The 20,456-nt window shown below is 47.9% G+C and overlaps 1 protein-coding gene across 1 annotated transcript in view; it reads left to right on the top strand.

Annotated features, from left to right (window-relative positions):
- PPFIBP1 (PPFIA binding protein 1) overlaps positions 1–20,456 on the top strand; it is a 1,178,807-nt gene that overhangs the window by 710,606 nt on the left and 447,745 nt on the right. Inside the window, exon 13 of the mRNA XM_029597487.1 lies at positions 8,284–8,432. Within this exon, the coding sequence (XP_029453347.1) occupies positions 8,284–8,432 (149 nt within the window). The remainder of the gene's footprint in view (positions 1–8,283; positions 8,433–20,456) is intronic.

Genomic DNA, 20,456 nt, shown 5'->3' with positions numbered 1-20,456 from the left:
ACAGGCATTGTTATGCAGTCTCAGTTTAGAGGACCCTTGGGCCGACCTGCAGGAGACTGGGAAAGGTGGTCAATGTCTCTAGAATGTAGCAGGCCGGGAGGCAGATGTTCAGGCAGGACATAGAGGTGCTCTTCACCCTGGAAGTTGGTACTCCCCTGGGATGAGCCCATAGGAGCCCAACCGCTGGAACTTAGGCGGCTTCACCCTTGGAAGCCGAAGCCCCCCCGGGAGGAGCCCGTAGGGGCCCGGCCGCTGGGACTTAGGCAGGTTGTTGATCAAGACCGGGAACTGGAACCAGACTAGAACAGTAGGTCAGTACTGTAACGGGACTCGGGTTCTGGAACCAGACAGGAAGTGTAGCTGGGCTCAGGTACTGGAACCAGGCAGGAACTGTAGCAGGGCTCGGGTCCTGGAACCAGGCAGGAACTGTAGCAAGACTCGGGTACTGGAACCAGGCAGGAACTGTGGCAGGCGAGCAGGAACCAGCAGGTACTGTAGCAGGCAAGCAGGAACTGAGCAGGTACTGTAGCAGGCAATCAGGAACCAAGCAGGTACTGTAGCAGGCAAACAGGAACGGAGCGAATAGCAAGGCAGGTCACTCCGGGGCACAACGCAACAGGGAACCGGGAGGTAAACCCATTGCAAGGCAAAGATGGAATGTCCGCGGCCGACTTATCAAGGCCACGGCGTCTGACGTCAGGAACTGGGCGGAGTCACCTATGGCGGGAAACGGCCTAGAAAAGCGTCCAAGTGGCGCGCGCGCGCCTAGAAGCAAGACGTCCATGGGAGGCTTCCCGGTGGTGCGGCCCCCGCGGGGATGCCGAACAGGCCACAAACCAGGCCTCCCGAAGCGGGAACAGGTCCAGGAGCTCTGAGGTAAGGGTCTGGTCGCGGCGCTCGCGGCCAGAACCGTAACAGTACCTCCCCTCTTAGCCAGTCTGGGTTTACTTGGGTGGTCCAGATGGAACTGCCGTAATAAGTCTTTGTCAAGGATGTTACGGGCCGGTTCCCTAGAATTATCCTCGGGTCCGCAACCCTCCCAGGCAAGCAAGTACTCCCAGCGTCGTTGATGGAACCGGACATCCAAGATCTCACGTACTTGATACGTAACCTCGTCTGGTACTGAAGGATCTGATGGCTCAGGAGCCCGGGAGTGGTATCTGGACAAAACAAGAGGCTTCAGCATTGACACATGGAACACGTCATGTATGCGCATGGAGGAGGGCAAGCGTAATCGGTATGAGACTGCTCCCACTCGTTCGGTGACTCAAAAAGGCCCACAGAATCTCGGAGCTAGTCTTCGAGATGGAATACGTAGCTTTAGATTTTTGGTACTAAGCCAGACGCAGTCTCCTGGGAGGAAGATGGGTGCTGGCTGACGATGCCTATCTGCCCATTTCTTGGCGGACTGGGCGGCTTTACGGATCTTTCCCTGGATAGACATCCACAAGGAAAGAAGCTGGCGGGCTGAAAGTTGCACTGCGGGAGTGCACTAGGTTCAGGTGAAGGCAAGGGCGGTCGAAGTTGCTTCCCATAGATGACGAGGAAAGGCGAACTTCCAGTAGCAGCATGCGTTGTGATTATTATACGAGAACTCCGCCCACGGGAGTAGCTTGGCCCAATTATCTTGTCGTTCATTCACGAACGAACGGAGAAAAGTCTTCAAGGTTCGGTTAGTTCGTTCCGTTTGCCCATTACTTTGAGGATGGAACGCAGACGAAAGACTAAGTTGCACATTGAAGCATTTGCAAAGTGCTTTCCAATATCGAGCAGTAAACTGTGGTCCTCGGATCGGAGACTATATCCTGCGGGGAGACCGTGAAGTCTAAAGATATGCTGAGCGAAGAGGTTAGCTAGATCAGGAGCAGAAGGCAACTTTGGCAAGGGGACAAAGGGCGCCATCTTGAAGAATCGGTCTACGGTCACCCAAATGACCGAATTACCTCCTGAGACGGGGAGGGTCCACGACAAAGTCGGTGGAGATGTGTGTCCAAGGCTCCCCGGGATGGGTAGTGGTTGCAACAGGCCCCTGGGCCTCCCGATGAGCGGCTTTTGAATGGCGCAAGTAGGGCACGAGCCCACAAAATCTTGGACGTCCTGTCTCACCGTCGGCCACCAGTAGAATCGGTTTCAACAGGTCTAAGGTCCCTTTACAGCCAGCATGGCCCCCAGTGAGGGAGTCATGGGCCCAAGTGAGAACTGCTCTCCGGGAGCGACGTGGAACGACCGGTCTTCCCTTGAGAGGACACAAAGGTTGCTGCAAGGCTTACTTTCGCAGGATCCAAGATATACTGAGGCGTGTCAGGAGTCTCCTCGACCTCAGAAGAGCGCGAGAGTGCGTTGGCTCGAATATTCTTAGAGCCGGGTCGATAGCGTAAGGTAAGTCGAACCGATCAAAAACAGCGACCACCAGGCTTGCCTTGGGTTCAGGCGTTGGGCTTGCTTCAAGAATGCTAAGTTTTTGTGATCGGTGTAAATCGTAACCGGATGGTTGGCTCCTTCCAACCACTGTCTCCATTCCTCCAGGGCAAGTTTCACGGCTAGCATCTCTTTATCACCAACACAGTAGTTGCTCTCTGCCGGGGAGAATTTCTTTGAGAAATATGAACAGGGTAACAATTGTCCGGAATCAGAGTACTGGCTCAGCACGGCCCCCCATGGCCACATTGGAGGCATCGACTTCCACCATGAAGGGCCAGCTGGGATCTGGATGATGAAGGCAGGTGTCTAACAAGAACGCCTCCTTAAGGGCCTCGAAGGCTTGGCAGGCGGAGACAGGCAATCCACCGCGTTGGCCCCCTTTCAGGTGAGGGCAGTGAATGGGGCCACAATACGGGAGTAGTTAGGAATAAAGTGACGGTAGAAATTGGAAAAGCCGAGAAAGCGTTGCAACGCTTTAAGGCCCTTCGGCCGGGGCCAATTCTTAATTGCCGCCACTTTCTCAGGATCCATTTGAAAGCCTGTTGCAGAGACTATGTAGCCCAGGAACGGCAGGGACGTCTTCTCAAAGCTACATTTTTCCTGTTTCGCATACAGACCATGCTCCCTAAGTATTTGGAGCACTTGACGGACATGCTGACGGTGTGAAGGCAGGTCCTGGGAGTAGACTAACACATCGTCGAGGTAAACGATTAGGCAGGTGTTCAGAAGATCCCGTAACACCTCATTCATAAGGTGCTGGAACACCGCCGGAGCATTACATAAGCTGAACGGCATCACAAGATACTCGTAATGCCCGTCTCTGGTATTAAAAGCGGTCTTCCACTCGTCTCCGGGACGGATTCTGACTAAGTTGTACGCACCTCGTAAGTTCAACTTTGTGAAAATCTTGGCTCCCTGGAGCCTATCGAGGATTAATGGGAGCGGGTAATGGTCTCGCTTAGTAATGGAATTTAGGCCTCGATAGTCTATACACGGTCTCAGTGAGCTGTCCTTCTTGCTGACAAAGAAGAAGCCTGCCCCTGCAGGCGACTTGGACGGGCGAATGAACCCCTTGGCCAAATTCTCTGAAATATACTCGGACATGGCCCGGGTTTCAGGTACTGAAACCCGGGCCATGTCGTCCCCCCCGGGCCATGCCCCTCCCCCCCCCTTCCTCGGGGGGGGGGGGGGGAGGGGCGAAGTAGCAGGAGGACCTAAGGCCGAGGTGCATCAACGGAAGTGCGGAGAGTCTTTGGCACTTTCATGCAATTAGCTAGGCAGAAAGGGCTCCACTTGACAATCTGTAAGGTATCCCACTGAATCGTGGGCGAGTGCTTCTGTAACCATGGCAACCCTAGCACCACAGGGTGGACAGCCTTATCCAACAGTAGGAAGGCTATCTCCTATGAATGGATCACCCCGGTGCGGACAGTAATGGGTGCCGTGGACATCAGGACAGGTCCTGGAAGGAGCGTCCCCTGGATAGAGGTAATTCGTAACGGGACATCCTGTCTATGCGTAGGGATTCGCAACTGGGAGATTAAGTCCTGCAGGATAAAATTACCTCCGGCACCAGAATCCAGGAACGCCATCGTCTCAAAGGACCCGCCAGGGTATTCCAGGATAACAGGCACGGTACACTGAGGAGCAGTAGCACAGCCTAGGAGGAGCTCCTCCCGACCTCCTAGGCTTTGGCGTTTTCCGCACGCTCCTGGCAGCGTGCCAAGAAGTGGCCCTTCTGACCACAATATAAACACAAGTTCAACGAATGGCGACATTGCCTCTCTTTGGCAGAGAGCGAGGCCCGTCCCAGCTGCATGGGTTCGCAGGTGGGAGCATCTGGACGAGAAGTCTTAGGAGAAGGCACAGGACTCGCTGGCCCAAGAGCAGGACTTTAGCGAGAGGAGCGCTGTTCCTTGGCCCGTTGTTGTAGGTGGCGGTCGATGCGGGCAGCCATCTCTATCAAGGCATTGAGGTCCTCCGGCAGATCTTGAGCAGCAATCTCATCCTTTATGCATCCAGAGAGACCCTCCAAGAAGATGGCCTTAAGACTACCATCCTGCCAACCTACTTCTTGGGCTAAAGTCCAAAACTCCATAGCATAATCTGCCAAGGAGCGAGCACCCTGATGGAGTTGCAGCAGGTCGGATGTAGCCATGGCTACTTGGGCGGGCTCATCAAAGGCCTGACGGAAGTTCGAGATGAACTGTTGTAAGTTCGTTAGCGAAGGATCATTGTTTTCCCAAAAGGGAGAAGCCCATATTAAGGCTTTCCCATCAAGCAGGGACAGGATATACGCCACTTTCACCGCATCCGGGGGGGAACTGCTGAGGCAACAGAACCGTACGAAACATTGGTTCAGAAAGCCGCGGCAGGTCCTTAAATCTCCAGCGTAGCGGGAGGGTGCCGGTAGCTGAGTCAAGGAAGAGCTGTGTCCCTCGAGGACCCTGCCAGCAGGGGGCACGGACTCCAGGTGCGAGGATAGCCATTCCACCGTGGCTGCCAGGGTATCTATGCAGCTCTGGTGCTGTAGCATCTGCCGGGCCATCCCGGGCAGATCCGAGGGAGCGGACACATCCGCCGAGCCCAAGGCCTTGCAATCTGTTATGGAGTCTCAGTTTAGTGGACCCTTGGGCCGACCTGCAGGAGACTGGGAAAGGTGGTCAATATCTCTAGAATGTGGCAGGCCGGGAGGCAGATGTTCAGGCAGGACGTAGAGGTGCTCTTCACCCTGGAAGCTGGTACTCCCCCGGGAGGAGCCCGTAGGAGCCCAACCGCTGGGACTTAGGCGGCTTCACCCTTGGAAGCTGAAGCCCCCCAGGGAGGAGCCCATAGGGACCCAGCCGCTGGGACTTAGGCAGGTTGTTGATCAAGACCGGGAACTGGAACCAGACTAGAACAGTAGGTCAGTACTGTAACGGGACTTGGGTTCTCGAACCAGACAGGAAGGGGCGGATTTTAAGAGCCCTGCTTGCGTAAATCCGCCCGGATTTACGCAAGCAGGGCCTTGCGTGCCGGCGCGCCTATTTTCCATAGGCCTGTCGGCGCGCGCAGAGCCCCGGGACTCGCGTAAGTCCCGGGGTTTTTCGAGGGGGGCATGTCGGGGGCGTTCGGGGGGCGGGGCCGATTGGCGCGACGTTTCGGGGGCGGGCCCGGGGGGCGTGGTTTCGGCCCAGGGCGGTCCGGGGGCGTGGCCGCGCCCTCCGGAACCGCCCCCAGGTCGCGTCTCGTCGCGTCTCGGCGCGCTAGCGGCCCGCTGGCGCGCGGGGATTTACTTCTCCCTCCGGGAGGCGTAAATCCCCCGACAAAGGTAGGGGGGGTTTTAGATAGGGCCGGGGGGGGGGGGGGGGGGGGGGGGTGGGTTAGATAGAGGAAGGGAGGGGAGGGCGGAAAGCGAGTTCCCTCCGAGGCCGCTCCGATTTCGGAGCGGCCTTGGAGGGAACGGAAGCAGGCTGCGCGGCTTGGCGCGCGCCGGCTGCACAAAATCGGCAGCCTTGCGCGCGCCGATCCTGGATTTTAGCAGATACGCGCGGCTACGCGCGTATCTACTAAAATCCAGCATACTTTTGTTTGCGCCTGATGCGCCAACAAAAGTACGCGAAGGCGCACTTTTTTAAAATCTACCCCGAAGTGTAGCTGGGCTCAGGTACTGGAACCAGGCAGGAACTGTAGCAGGACTCAGGTACTGGAACAAAGCAGAAACTGTAGCAGGGCTCGGGTTCTGGAACCAGGCAGGAACTGTAGCAAGACTCGGGTACTGGAACCAGGCAGGAACTGTGGCAGGCGAGCAAGAACCAGCAGGTACCGTAGCAGGCAAGCAGGAACCGAGCAGGTACCGTAGCAGGCAAGCAGGAACCAAGCAGGTACTGTAGCAGGCAAGCAGGAACGGAGCGAATAGCAAGGCAGGTCACTCCGGAGCACAACGCAACAGGGAACTGGGAGGTAAACCCGTTGCAAGGCAAAGACAGAATGTCAGCGGCCGACTTATCAAGGCCGCGGCGTCTAACGTCAGGAACTGGGCGGCGTCACCTCTGGCGGGAAACGGCCTAGAAAAGCGTCTAAGTGGCACACGCGCAAGCCTAGAAGCAAGACATCCATGGGAGGCTTCCCGGCGGCGCGGCCCCCTGCGGGGACACCGCTGAACAGGCCGCAAACCAGGCCTCCCGAAGCGGGAACAGGTCCAGGAGCTCGGAGGTAAGGGTCTGGTCGCGGCGCGCTCGCGGCCAGAACCGTAACAGGCATAAGTGTGTAGATTTTTATCACATTAATTTGACACTTTTACCCCCTGTAAGAGTCTGGCTTTTACACACATAAAAGAGGGTATTTTATAATATGTGTGCAGCAATGAAATAACCAGTTTTACCATTTAGTTTAATAAAAATTACACACACAGCAAGCAAATGAGTAATCAAAATATCACAAAAACTCCAAAGTGCTCTCACTCAAATTTTTAAAAATGAATACCTTTTGAAGAGTCGCACACTGGATTAAACAAAAATTTAAAAAATATTCCAAAAATATGGAGGAAAAGACCTCATAATAGGAAGCACAATCAACTTTGAAAGCTTGCTCTGTTTTAATCACTGGTCAAAAAAACTCCAACCGCCTTTTATTCACAAATCACTTTTTATGGTTTTTTATATATTTTTTTTTTAAAGAATTCTCTATTGAACTCTCAACAATTTGTATAATGATCGCTTGATCTTGGAAAAATTTCATGACGTTCCATAAACTGGGTAATGACAGGAAATGCTGTTTGTCTTGAGATTTAAATCAAATAAATCTCTAGTTAAAATGTCACTTAGCTGAGTCAATATGCCCATCAATAAGCTGAATTGGTGTCCATCTCAGTTCCTCTAAGTGAAATGTCAACATTAGCCAGCGTTTTGCCGATAAGGCTTCATGAGGACATCATGTTACAAAAACAAGTCAAACATCATTTGAAAGTTAGAAGTAAGGTTAGAAATGTTCCCAGTGTTAACTCCATGACACTGTTAAATTCCTCTTCGTACTCACTATTGTAAGCGATTATTTATTTTACAGGAGCTCAATGTTCTCATGTCCTCTTAATCAGACAAAAATGCTGGTGCATGAGCAGTGCATTTAAAACCATCCTGTTTGCGAGCATGCACACAGGGAAGATTTAATCAACTATTTTCTTTTTCTTTTATTCCTTTTCTGTATTGAAAAATCTATTCTAAATCCATTAAAATTTGTTGTGAGGATCATCTTCAGTTTTCAGATTTATGCAGAATTCCTTTGGCAGGTTTTAAAATAGCAACTTGTGTGTAAATGTTGGCCCCACCTTGGAATGCCTGTGGTACGCCTCTTTCTTACATATGCAAAGTTACTTGCAGACCCCAATTTACACACACAAGTTGCAGTTTTGAAAATAGCATGTATTTGCATATGAGCAATTGTATGCGTGCAAGTGTTAATTTTTTATATGCACAACATTGGAAAATTCAGCTGAAAGGGCAGAACCCTGTATATTCATAGATAATCATAAATTACTTTTATTTCATATTAAATTGCAAGGTTGAATCTGATGGTTGCGTCAATTCTTGGAACTAAAATTGTGGTGGTTGAGCATATTTTGCATAGGTAGACTAGTATTCTAATTCACAGCAGGGGTGTAACTTTTGTGTGCATATGTTGGAGAGAACTTATACTGTGCAAGTTTCCATTTTCATACAATAAATAAAATATGGTCTGTGTGGGGGTACCCATTTTAGTTTTATGAAGGATTTTCAGGACTTGGTAATCTTTGCTTGTGAGAAATTAAACCATGGTTCTGATTCTCCTGCTCATTGTCATAAATGTTTAATACTAATTTATGATGTTTTAAATTTTTCTCTTTAGTGAAAGATGGTGGAAGTGATGACTCTGTGAATTCAGGATCTTTTTCAGCCTTACTGGGAAGTTTAAGTGAGCTGGAGAAAATGCCACCACCTTCTCTTTTAACAGTGGCACCCAACTCTGTAGAGTTAAATCTAAATGCTCCTGAAGAGGTATTTGTGTGTATATGTGTGTTTGTGGGGTGATGGGGGGTTGTTATTAAATGAGTCCTTAAAAGCTTTTGAGCCCGTATTTAGTACATTTGGCACTTAGACAAACTCTAGAGTTTGAAATTCCTGCTTGTTTTACTGCTCCTGACAAACAGGTCGATACAGTAACGTGCGATTAAAGATTCCCCGTCTGTAACGTGCTGGGAGCGCACAATACAGACGAGTAAGGCGATCCAGCGATACAGTCTCCAGTTTCACGCGTCCTTAGCGCTTCGTAAAATAGACACATAACCCTTTCCGCACGCAGCATGTATATGATGTGTAAATGAACGAATTAGCTGTATAATGAAGGAATTAGCTATTCCCTTCCGATACTGTAACGGGCACTGATATTATCTCCTTAGTAACCCGCTGTTTTGCTGCGGCCTTAACGTGTTAGTTTACCGCCTCCCCCTAGTAGGTGTTAGGACTGTGAGTCTAGTAACAAATCCATCGACACCGCTTAAGATACTCAAAAACAATAAAACACAATAAAAAAAAAAGCGATACAGAGATGATCGAGAAAATGTAATGCTGTGGGACACATAAAACCTGTCAGAAAATTTTTTTTGTTTTAAAATACCTGTCGGAGGGCCGCGTGGGTCCAGGCGGCGGCGGCGGCTGGGGGGGGGGACGCGCGTTAGTTTCAGACGACCGGCGGCGGGAGCCGGGGGGGGGGGGTGGTCGCGTGTTAAATCTAGGCCGGGTCGCACAGACGCGCATTCATCCAGGCGGAGGAGCCGGTGGCGAAAGCAGCCGGCTCCTCCGCCTGGATGAATGAATGCGCGCCTGTGCGACCCCTGCGATTCGGCGCTCAAGGCGTGACGTCACGGCATGTGACTGCCTTGAGCGCCGAATCGCAGGGGTCGCACAGGTGCGACCCCTGCGATTCGGTGCTCAAGGCGATTCGGTGCTCAAGGCGATTCGGTGCTCAAGGCAGTCAAGTTCACCGGAATCCCTGTCGCCCTTGGGCGACAGGGATTCCGGTGAACTTGGTGCCTTCGAGTGCCGGTGCATCCAGGCGCCGAGGTCCAGTGCCCTCAAGGCTCCTTTGCGGTGTCCAGATGGGGCATCAAGGGGAATCATGCTGTCCCATCACTGGCTTTGGCTGTCAGCCACCATGGATGTCAGTGATCTCAGGGTCCCTGAGTCACTGGGATCGGGGGGGCATTGGAGACTCAGTCTGGCTTCGAGCACCATCAGTGCTAATAGGTGCTAGGGTTGCTAACATGGCTATCATTAGCCATAGCCGCTGGTGAAGGACGCCATTGTGCTTGCACTATCAATGCCCTCGGATATATAGGTGAGCCGAGGGGAACTGTAAACAGTGCCGGCAGTCCTCTGTTCCTTTGAGCACCAATGAAGCATGTTGGGGCTGCAGAACCTCTGCCCTCAGGCACCCCTGGCATCCTCTGTACCACAAGTCAATTGATGCCTTTGGGCACCAGGGTCTTTATCGGTGCTGCCAGGCTGTGGATGTCCACAGGTGCCTGGGTCACCGGGGATGGTGCTATATACTGTCAAACTGGTCAAGTCATGGTCAAGTGCTGTTAAAGCCCTGAGTACAACATCGTTTGGTGCCATTGATGCGATCCATCGTTGGTGAGTGCGAGAGCGCAATAGGCCCCACTGGCGCCGTCACCATGATGTACACCAGTGGATGTGGTTGGAATGCGCAGGACACTACTGCAGAGCAACATGGGCATAGTTGATCACCATGGACTTTGCTGCTACCATTCCACGAAGGAAAAGGCAGTGAGCCATTCGCGACGCAATTTCATGGGCTGTATTCAGCCTGTTAGAGATTTATAGAGGTAAATATCATAGAACACTACCTACCACCATGCCATATTCAGAGCCCCAGTGGTACTGGGGACGCCATAATCACACTGTTCCTATTCACTCCATTGGGAGTTAATGCGACAGTGGAGCACAACATGCCATCGCCATGTCAAGGTATCGGCCCTCCTCGTCTGTTCTGCACCATAAGGTGCTAGGGAGCACTGGTAAGGAAGGTGCCATCACGCACTCTGTGATTGCTTTTTGACAGCATGCAGCCACTGACTATAACGGGTGGTGTTCGGTCCTTGATGTGCCGTGGGATTCTACCCACAAGCACAGCAAGTGGGTTCGTAGTTTGCTGCTATCCTTAGAATGGGATACCACTGCATGAGCACTGGTCTGCGTGCTTTTACGATGGAGGGCAGTATTCTTCCAGTTGCCCTCTACTGTACGAATGTTTCCCTCGTGGTGAGCACAACAGGTTATGCAGCGCAACCACAGGACTGACCTAAGACTGCGTTCCTGGTCGAACCCCTATTGGAGTGGACACCTGGAGGATAGTGTTGGGAGTCTTCCCCTTCCTCAAAAGAGGACTGTCTTTCAATCTCTCCTGTGTTAGAAATCCCCTTTTGTGGGGAAGTCCCTGGTGCTCCATCCCTTGCAGGCTTATCGCTGAACTGGTGCTTCATTTCTTTTGAATCGATGCATCTCCTTGTAGGCCAGGACTTGGGGACAGCAGTGGTGGTCATTGTACTGTTTTTGCTGGGGTCCCTCCGTTGATTACCATGGTGGCCTACCCCATGTGAGAGTGGCCACAAGTGGCAGATTTGGTCGCTTCTGAACCTCAACAATCAGTGGCTGTAACCCCTCTCTCACCTGGAGAGTTGGAAGGTATTTAGGGATCAGGCATCCCTGATTCCCGTTGCTTTCCTGTCCCTTTGGGATGAGGAGATACGACTGGGTTTCCAGGGTGATCCTTATCGGTTCCCCCCCGCCCCCTTTCCCTGGACACCTGGTTCTCCACCCCTACAATGGATTTCCCTCGTTCTCAGTTTCCCAGAGATGGGATGTCACTGCTTCTTACAGGCAGTCGTCTCTATTCTTCATGGGATCTGAGAACTGGTCAGTGGTAGCACTCTCTTTAGGCCATCCTAAGGCTCAGCAGATCTATTTTGCAAGGGAACATTCCAGATTCGGTTTCCCCTTCGTACTAGGAGTCTCCTCTTCGGGGTATCTCCTTGGTGAAGATTAGGAGTTTCTCCCATCTGGGAGTCACCTTTGATACCTGCTGAGCTCGATGGGTGTTTTTCATGGAGGAATACTATTACCAGTCATTCTCACCTGCGGGACTCTACCTCAGTGAGGAGCGTTCGTCCATCTAGTTGGCAAGCATGCCTTTCAACCTATTTCTATATCCATGGCTGAAGGAGCTGGGGGACAAGGGATCCCACAACAGAAGTGCTACTCTTTGGTTGCAGTGGCTTGCAAGCTGTACTTCCACATTTTAGGGATAACCCTGGCTGCGGACAGGAGAGTCCTGGTTCATGTAATGGTTGTTCTATTTACTGGACCACGTATTTCCTTGGGGGAAGTATTTGTAATCATGGCTAAGGTATTAGTACCTAAGCCAGGTTGGTGAACTGTCTGTTCTGAGGTCACACTGACCCTACCCTGGTACCCTTAGGATTTCCAGGCTCGTGAAGAAATCCTCTTCTATAGGGGTTTGCACTTGTGGCACCCCAGCTTCCTGTCTGTTGATGGAGTATTATTTCTTCCCTGGATAATTCACTCTGTGTCAACAGTTTCAAAGCAGGCTGTGAGGGCTGTATCTCAGGAGGTAACACCCTACTGGAATCTGCAATGAATTATTCACTTAGGGTTGAGATATACAACCTAGAGACTTGTTCTTACCCCTGCAGTCCAGCGGTCTGCCTCCTTATGTTCTTTGCTCCTTCTGACTTCCAGTTTGAATGACGAGGGGAGGGGAAGAAAACCAGGACATTCATGGTATATCTTATCTGCAGGGAAAGATACCACTTTTTCTCCTATATTTTCACCAAGTTCTGGCCAGTACTACCTTTAGCTTTGCTCACTTCACTGGGTTGTCCAAAGTGCCTTCCTGCTCACCTGAACTATCATGTAAACAGGATGATTAGCCCTGCCCTTGACATGATGCAGTGTGGGTGAGCTTCAGGCTTAACTTATCTCCCTGCTCAGGGGTTTGGGTTAGTGATCCCATTCAGGGATTGTCTTTCATCCCCTGAAACTCTTGATGCTGTCAGCTATGTCTGGTACTTTGGCACATAGGGTCTGATTATTTTTCCAAGCATTGCTTGTTTTTTTCTGCCCATTGTGCCTATCAGCCAAACATGGGGCACAGTTCTGCATATGCATTCTGTCCTTCAGAAGCCTGTGGACAGCAGTTTCTTTCTGGAAAGCTCTCGGTCCCCAGTTGGTTTTTCAGTTGTCTTGTAACACCGAAGGAAACTATGCGGTCTTCATCCAAGAGTTCTTCTCTTGTTTACATCTCTAGACTTTTTCCTGTATCCAGAAGATACTAGACCTACTGTCATTGTTAGTGTTTCTGTGATGTGTGTGGTGTATGTTTCTTTGCTGGCATTTGCATCACTCCCCCTGCTTTAGGTGCCTCTGCTACACATTGGGGTTTTGAGTCTGGTCTTTTCTATGGTTTTTTCTTTGTAGAACCCAACTCTTTTCCCGCCTAGACCCCTTTTAGGGTCAGCTTGCCTCATAGGCAAAAGGGAGAGAGGTGATGCTTTCAGCACTGTGCAGTTTCCCGCTTTGTCCTGCTCGGACAGCCTATAGCTTGGGAATCACCCATGTGTGAGGATTACCATACTGCTTGTCCTTGGAGAAAGCATAGTTGCCTACCAGTAACAGGTGTTCTTCAAGAACAGCAGGATGTTAGTCCTCACGAAACATCCTCATCTCCCCTGGGAATTGGTTTCTCTGTGTATAAGCTATATCATGGACTGAGGGGACTCTGCCTAGGAGACAGGGTGATAACTACAGCTGCACATGTTCAGTAGGGCATGTTTGAAAGTTCTAGAACCTTTGAGATCAAAGTTCTGGACCTGGCTTCATCCGATGATGTCACCCATATATGAGGACTATCATCCTGCTGACCTCTGAGTACACCTGTTACAGATAAGCAACTCTGCTCTCACCTTATTAAGCATTTAGAAAGTTATCACATACCCACTGAGGCATAAACCAACCTAAAAGCTTTTAAGAACCCCCTTGTTATAAAAGTTGTAAGTTATAACAATGAGTGTGTTATGCTTCAAATCTGGGCATATTGTTTTATTATTTATTTATTTTTATTTATTTAGAGATTCTTATATACCGTGGTACGTATAGATATACATCACCTCGGTTTAATTAAACAATATTAGCAACAGGCTCTACATAAAAAGTGTTAAACAATAAGTACAAAAAATAAGTTAACAATAATAAATAGATAGGAATAAGCAACAGGCTTTACCTATTACATTTTCAAGAATAATAAAACAAATAACAGCTTAATGCTATAAGTAAATGATGTTTCAACGACCAAATATATATAATTATTGTAACTATATTCAATAATGTGTGTTTCGGTAAAAGTAATTAAACACAATCGTAGTTTAGGCTATTAGTCCGTAAGAGGCAACTTCTGGAGTCAAGTTCAAGTTAAACATGGGAAAGGAAGGGGAAAGGGGAACAGAGGGAAAATCGGAGAGAACCAGTTAGGAGAAGAAAAAACCAATAAAGGATAATTTAATGTAATGTTAGTCCTTGTTCATTGTTAGTATGCCTGTTCAAACAACCATGTTTTGAGGTTTTGTTTGAAAGTTTTGTGGCAGGATTTGAGACGTAAGTCCAATTTTTTTGAGCTCTTGAAATCTCTTGCTCTTGAAATCTTTAATTTATAAATGTGTGAACTAAAATGTGTTTAGATTAAGAGATTTATAGGTAAACTGGTCTCATTTATAGAAAACTAAAAATATTGTGATTTTTTTGTTTTTAATTGAAGCAACATAAATTTGTTATACAAGTATTTGCATTTTTGCAAAGGGTCAGTAACCAAATGTCTACAGCAAAAATATATATAATTGCACAATTTTTAATTGTTCAGTTACACGGATCTGATTCAGATTATTTGTAGCTGCATGTTGCAGCATAATGTATTTTGATTGCCTAATACACAAGTATTGCTGATATGTGCTGTTGATTTACAACTGTACAAATAGTTTGTTGTTGCCTCACAAATCACAGAAAAGAGAAAATTCATGTTTTTCCATTTGTAACTGTTACTGAAGAGTGAGAGATCAGGGAGAGAAGCTAGAAGTTGAGATTTTTAGCTGTTAACATTTATGTGCTCAAAGTGTCTGAAGGCCCAGGATATCATTTTGTACTGGAGTTTGTTGTACTGATCTTCATCAGAGCCCCATGCAATCATCACACTATTAAATGCAAGTATGAGTGCAGCCAGCACAAGAATGGATTGGAGGGATGTAATGCACCATTTATTTTTAAGCGGGAAAATACATTCTGGAACCCTGCAGTCATGGGTCTTATATTTGGTTGTTAGGTGTCACCATTGTGCAATGACCGTTACTCCCCTCCTCCAGCGGCTCTTAACGCTGCCTCAGCAGCCTGGCCAATCCATGGTGTGGAAGACCTGGTTATCAAACCTAAGTCCCTTCACAAGGTAGTGCATGGCACTGCCATTGAGCTACTGGGCCAGAACTTACAGGTTAATAATTTGAGCAATCTAAAAGGTGCTGCTGCTTTAAAAAAAAATGTAGAATGTTATATAAAAGTGCACAAGAATTTTATTCTTATCTTTTATTTATTTCAAGAAGTCTATGGAAATCCATACAAGTATCTTACAAGTTTCATCCCTTCATTTTCTCAAACATCTAAACCCTTGGATAACCTTCCAGAAAAACAAAGGTACCTCCTGAAATGAGCACGGTGTCTGAAGCAAGGTACAGTTTGTTCTTATGTCTCTTTGGGTCTGATAAACCTGTGTGGTGGGATTTTTGTCATCACTGTTAGTTTATAATAATCATGGCAATCTAGTTTCAATAAATCTTCACTAATGCACTTTATGGGAAAAGTCTAATAATGAAATAATTCTTTCTGTGCCTCCCTAGGTAGGCAAAGTAGGCTTGGTCCATTTCTGCATTTAGCAATAACTGTGTGACACAAATATTTTGTTCCAGCCTTACTCTGTTAACAAAGGCACTGATTGCCAGCTCCAGCCCATCTGACCATGACTGGAGGTAGGAGTAGTAGAAAACAATTGGCTGCAACTTTTATTAACTTTTTCTTTAAAGCATACAGAATATGACTCGCATTAACAGAATTCTCATCCTAGATTCAGTTAGCGGCAGTGGTCCTAATGTCAAATCCAGAATTCACTTGCTGGATGAGATCTGATGAATGCACTAACATCTTTTCATGCAGAAGGTTCAGTAGCTTTTGATATCTCATTCCTGAACCCTGATGTCTCTGGGTACCAATCCTAAAGATTTGCTGTGCTCCCAATATTTTCACTTTGAGGATAGATCACTGAATGCCACAAATGTCACTGTGTCTACCAATAAAGAAAGCATTCCAAATGCTGTGTTGTCAACATAAGAACATGCCATACTGGGTCAAACCAAGGGTCCATCAAGTCCAGCATCCAGTTTCCAACAGTAGCCAATCCAGGCCATAAGAACCTGGCAAGTACTCAAAAACTAAGTCTATTCCATGTTACTGTTGCTAGTAATAGCAGTGGCTATTTTCTAAGTCAACAATTAATAGCAGGTAATGGACTTCTCCAAGAACTTATCCAATCCTTTTTTAAATCCAGCTACACTAACTGCACTAACCACATCCTCTGGCAACAAATTGCAGAGTTTAATTGTGCGTTGAGTGAAAAAGAACTTTCTCCAATTAGTTTTAAATGTGCCACATCTAACTTCATGGAGTTACCTCCCTAGTCTTTCTGTTATCTGAAAGAGTAAATAACCGATTCATATCTACCTGTTCTAGACCTCTCATGATTTAAACACCTCTATCATATCCCCCCTCAGCCGCCTCTCTTCTCCAAGCTGAAAAATTCTAACATCTTTGGTCTTTCCTCATAAGGGAACTGTTCCATTCCCCTTATCATTTTGGTCGCCCTTCTCTGTACCTTCTCTATCGCAACTATATCTTTTTTGAGATGCGGCAACCAGAATTGTACACAGTATTCAGGGTACGGTCTCACCATGGAGCGATACAGAGGCATTATGACATTTCCGTTTTATTCACCATTCCCTTTCTAATAATTCCCAACATTCTGTTTGCTATTTTGACTGCCGCAGCATACTGAATCGACGACTATTTCAATGTGTTATCCACTAAGACGCCTAGATCCTTTTCTTGGGTGGTAGCACCTAATATGGAACCTAACATGCATATAGGGTTACTTTTCCCTATATGCATGATCTTGCACTTATCCACATTAAATTTCATCTGCCATTTCGATGCCCAATTTTCCAGTCTCACAAGGTCTTTCTGCAATTTATCACAATCTGCTTATGATTTAACTACTCTGAACAATTGGAAGGGGGACAATAAGTAAATCTGCAGCTCGAAACTTTCAAAAAGGGAAACTTTGATAAAATGAGGAAAATAGTTAGAAAAAAAACTGAAAGGTGCAGCTGCAAAAGGATAAGTGTTCAACAGGCATGGACATTATTTAAAAATACAATCCTTGAGGCGCAGTCCATATGTATTCTACGCATTAAGAAAGGTGGAAGGAAGGCAAAACGATTACCGTCATGGTTAAAAGGTGAAATGAAAGAGGCTATTTTAGCCAAAAAAAATCCTTCAAAAATTGGAAGAAGGATCAATCTGAAGAAAATGGGATAAACCATAAGCATTGTCAAGTCAAGTGTAAAACATTGATACAGGCAAAGAGAGAATTTGAAATGAAGTTGGCCATAGAGGCAAAAGCTCATAATAAAATCTTTTAAAAATATATCCAAAGCAGGAAACCTGTGAGGGAGTCTGTTGTACCTGTCACCTGAAAAAACAAAGAGAGAGACGAGGGGGATCCTCAAATATTCCACTAGACTTCTGAGAATGAATTTGCCTCCTGCCCCGAGTCCACTAGGGCAGGAGTCTGAACCGTGACTGGTCCATAGGACAAGGAGATTGGGGGAGAGAGCGAAGGAGAGGGCGTAGTAAGGCCCAAGAATAGTCCTCCTGTAAGACTTTGGCCCGTTTGTGCTTTCGGACGAATAGAGCATGTAGAGACATCGTGGCTGACCACAGTACATGCAAAGGCCACTCTTCTTCCGAAATCTTCTCTCCTTGGTAGTCAAGTATCCACGACCAAGTTGCATAGGTTCAGCTGTATTGGCAGCAGGGATTACTGGAACCATCCGAGGTGTAGAGACGGCACTGGCCTGTTTCAACCCGGGTACCACCCTAGGCCGGAGTTCCTTCACCTTGTCCCGGAATCGTAGATTAATCCGAGTAACTAGGGCTATTAATTCGTCCAGCGAGTCAGGTGTTTGGCGAGTGGCCAGCTCGTCCTTCAAACGGTTATCTAGGCCTCTGCAGAAGAGAGTCTTGAGACATTTGGGGTCCCAGCAAAGTTCTGCTGCAAGAGTTTTGAACTCTATGGCAAGTTCAGCCAATGATCTGTTGCCTTGCTTCAAATCCACTAAAGCAAAACCGGCTACAGACATTTGAGCAGGGTCATCGAAAATGGATTTAAACAAGTCCATAAATCCTTCTATGTCCTGCAAAGTAGAGTCCTTGCGTTCCCACAAGGTAGATGCCCACGACAAAGCCCTACCATCCAGGTATGAAAGGATGTAGGTAGTCTTGGAGAGAGCTGTAGGAAATAGAGACAGCTGTAAGGCAAAGTGCATGCAGCATTGGTTTAAAAAGCCCCGGGTCTTCTGGATTCTCCGGAAAAGCGGATTGGAGGCCGCCAGTGGTACAGCAGTCTTCAAGTTACCTCTGGTGACTGACGTTCTTGGTTGGAGGTTGTGCCTTGAACCTTCTGTGTGTGTAGTTGATGAAACACTGAAGTAAGCTTCTCCAAAGCGTCTTGCTGCTCCACAATGCATTGGGCCAGGCCCGGTATGGCCTGCAAAGCACTGAGTTGTGCCGGATCCATGGAGTTAGCAATCTGTTACTGTTCTGCTGCTAGGAGTTAGCAATCTGTTATTGATCTGATGCCTGATGGGAGGAGCAATCAGATAGTAGTTAGCAATCTATTGTTATATATGAGAGTTGAGGGTGGATCCTTGGACCAGTGGCAGATGACCACGCCCCCAGGGAATGATCCCGAGAGGGACCACCGGTCAGGCTCAGAGTTAGGAGACAAACACACACTAGGCGAGTGTTGACAGCCATGACGATGTGTTGCCAATGGGAGATCCTCATCTAGTTTATTAGCTTCAACGCCGAAAAGGCCTTTGATAGGGTGGAATGGTGGTATCTCTTTACCCTTATGGAATGGCTAGGGTTCTCGGGATTTTTTCTCCAGGCAGTGCGCCTGTTATATACTGACCCTAAGGCTGTAATATTGTTAAATGGCACTAGATCTGAGCCTTTTGGGCTGACGCAAGGAACACGACAAGGATTCCACTGTCCACCATTATTATTTATATTACAATTGGAACCCCTCCTGCTAGCGTTTCATCCATGCCAGGCAATACGGGGAGTTCGGGTTTGGTCCCCGAATCTATAAGGGCGTAGCTTTTGCTGATGATTTATTAGTGTTTGTCACGGATCCACAGGCTTCTATGTCCGCTCTACTCCCTTTGATTATGGTCATTTGGGATTTGGGATTTTCTCTGGATTTTCTCCTCAGTGCTAGCATATCCATCGAATTTATTGGCCAACTGGCAGGATGACTTTCCGCTTCACTGGAATCCTGGCCATCTTCGCTACTTAGGAGTGTACATCCCAGCAGATCCGGATCAGATATATCGGGCTAATGTCTACAGACCTTTACAGAGCACTATCAACAGTCTGAATAATTGGCGTACTATACCCATTTCTTTGAGTGGCTTGATAAATCTCTTTAAAATGAGTATATTACCTAAATAGCTCTACCTACTGCAGAATGTACCGATAATTCTAAAACGATAGGACCTTCGGCGGTTAGACAGTGTAATAGGCCAGTTCCTGGGAGAGGGGGGGGGGGGGCCGAAATCCCGAATCCCTTTGTCATGGTTGAAAACTAAATGGGGAAAGGGCGGGATGGGACTGCCAGACATGGCCGCTTACAATTGGCTTGTAATCTGAGTGTCACCAGAGATTGGTTGGTGGATAAAGAGACCTTACTTCCCTGTACTCTGAAAGGCACTGACAGCACCATTAGCCCCAGCATATGTGCTACAAGCTGATTCGGCCCAACTCCCATCATTTCTTTTACACACCCCACTTGTCCGCCCAATCCGATTGACATGGCGACGAGTGGTGACAAAATTGGAAGTCCAGACGCCATGTGCATATTTCCTCCCAATTGGCGGGAATGCTGAGTTCACAACGGGTCTGCAGTCTTCAGGTTTCCAGACTTCGAGGACTAGGGTAGTTACCCACTTGGGACACTTGCTTAACTCGGGGGGGGGGGGGGGGGGGGGGGGGGGGGGGGGCCTTCCCTTCAAGGACCTCCAGGTAACCTATGGTCTAGGGGTTACTCACACATATTCTTACTTACAAATTGGACATTACTTGAGGTCCATTCCAGAGGAATACAACCCCCCCCCCCCCAAATTTCATTCTTTGGACCTGATATTTCGATTTGAGAACCTTGTGGCCCCATCACTGTCCAGTTAGTATACACAATTACGAAAGGCGCTCGGAGGGAGATATGTGTGCAATATTGGAGTTGCGTTGGAATAAAGATGGAGACTTTCGCCGCGTAGCCAGGATCTCGATTAATCAATATTATCAAGAATTGCAATATAAATTTTTGAGTCGGGCATATGTGTCCCCTCAGATAGCGTTCCATCTAAACATAGCACCCTCGGTGGGTTGCATTCGTTGTTGCCATGCCATGGGTACTTTGTCACATGTATTCTGGACTTGTCCGCCGATACAACGTTTCTGGCGAACTATAATAGATTTTACTGGTAAAATAATATATTTTATTCAATCTACAACTGGTTAATAACTGTATGTATAAATCGATTTTTTATA

The sequence above is a fragment of the Rhinatrema bivittatum genome, chromosome 4 (assembly GCF_901001135.1).
Source record: "Rhinatrema bivittatum chromosome 4, aRhiBiv1.1, whole genome shotgun sequence".
Classification (NCBI taxonomy): Eukaryota; Metazoa; Chordata; class Amphibia; order Gymnophiona; family Rhinatrematidae; genus Rhinatrema; species Rhinatrema bivittatum.
This window is presented reverse-complemented; position numbering and strand designations above follow the sequence as displayed.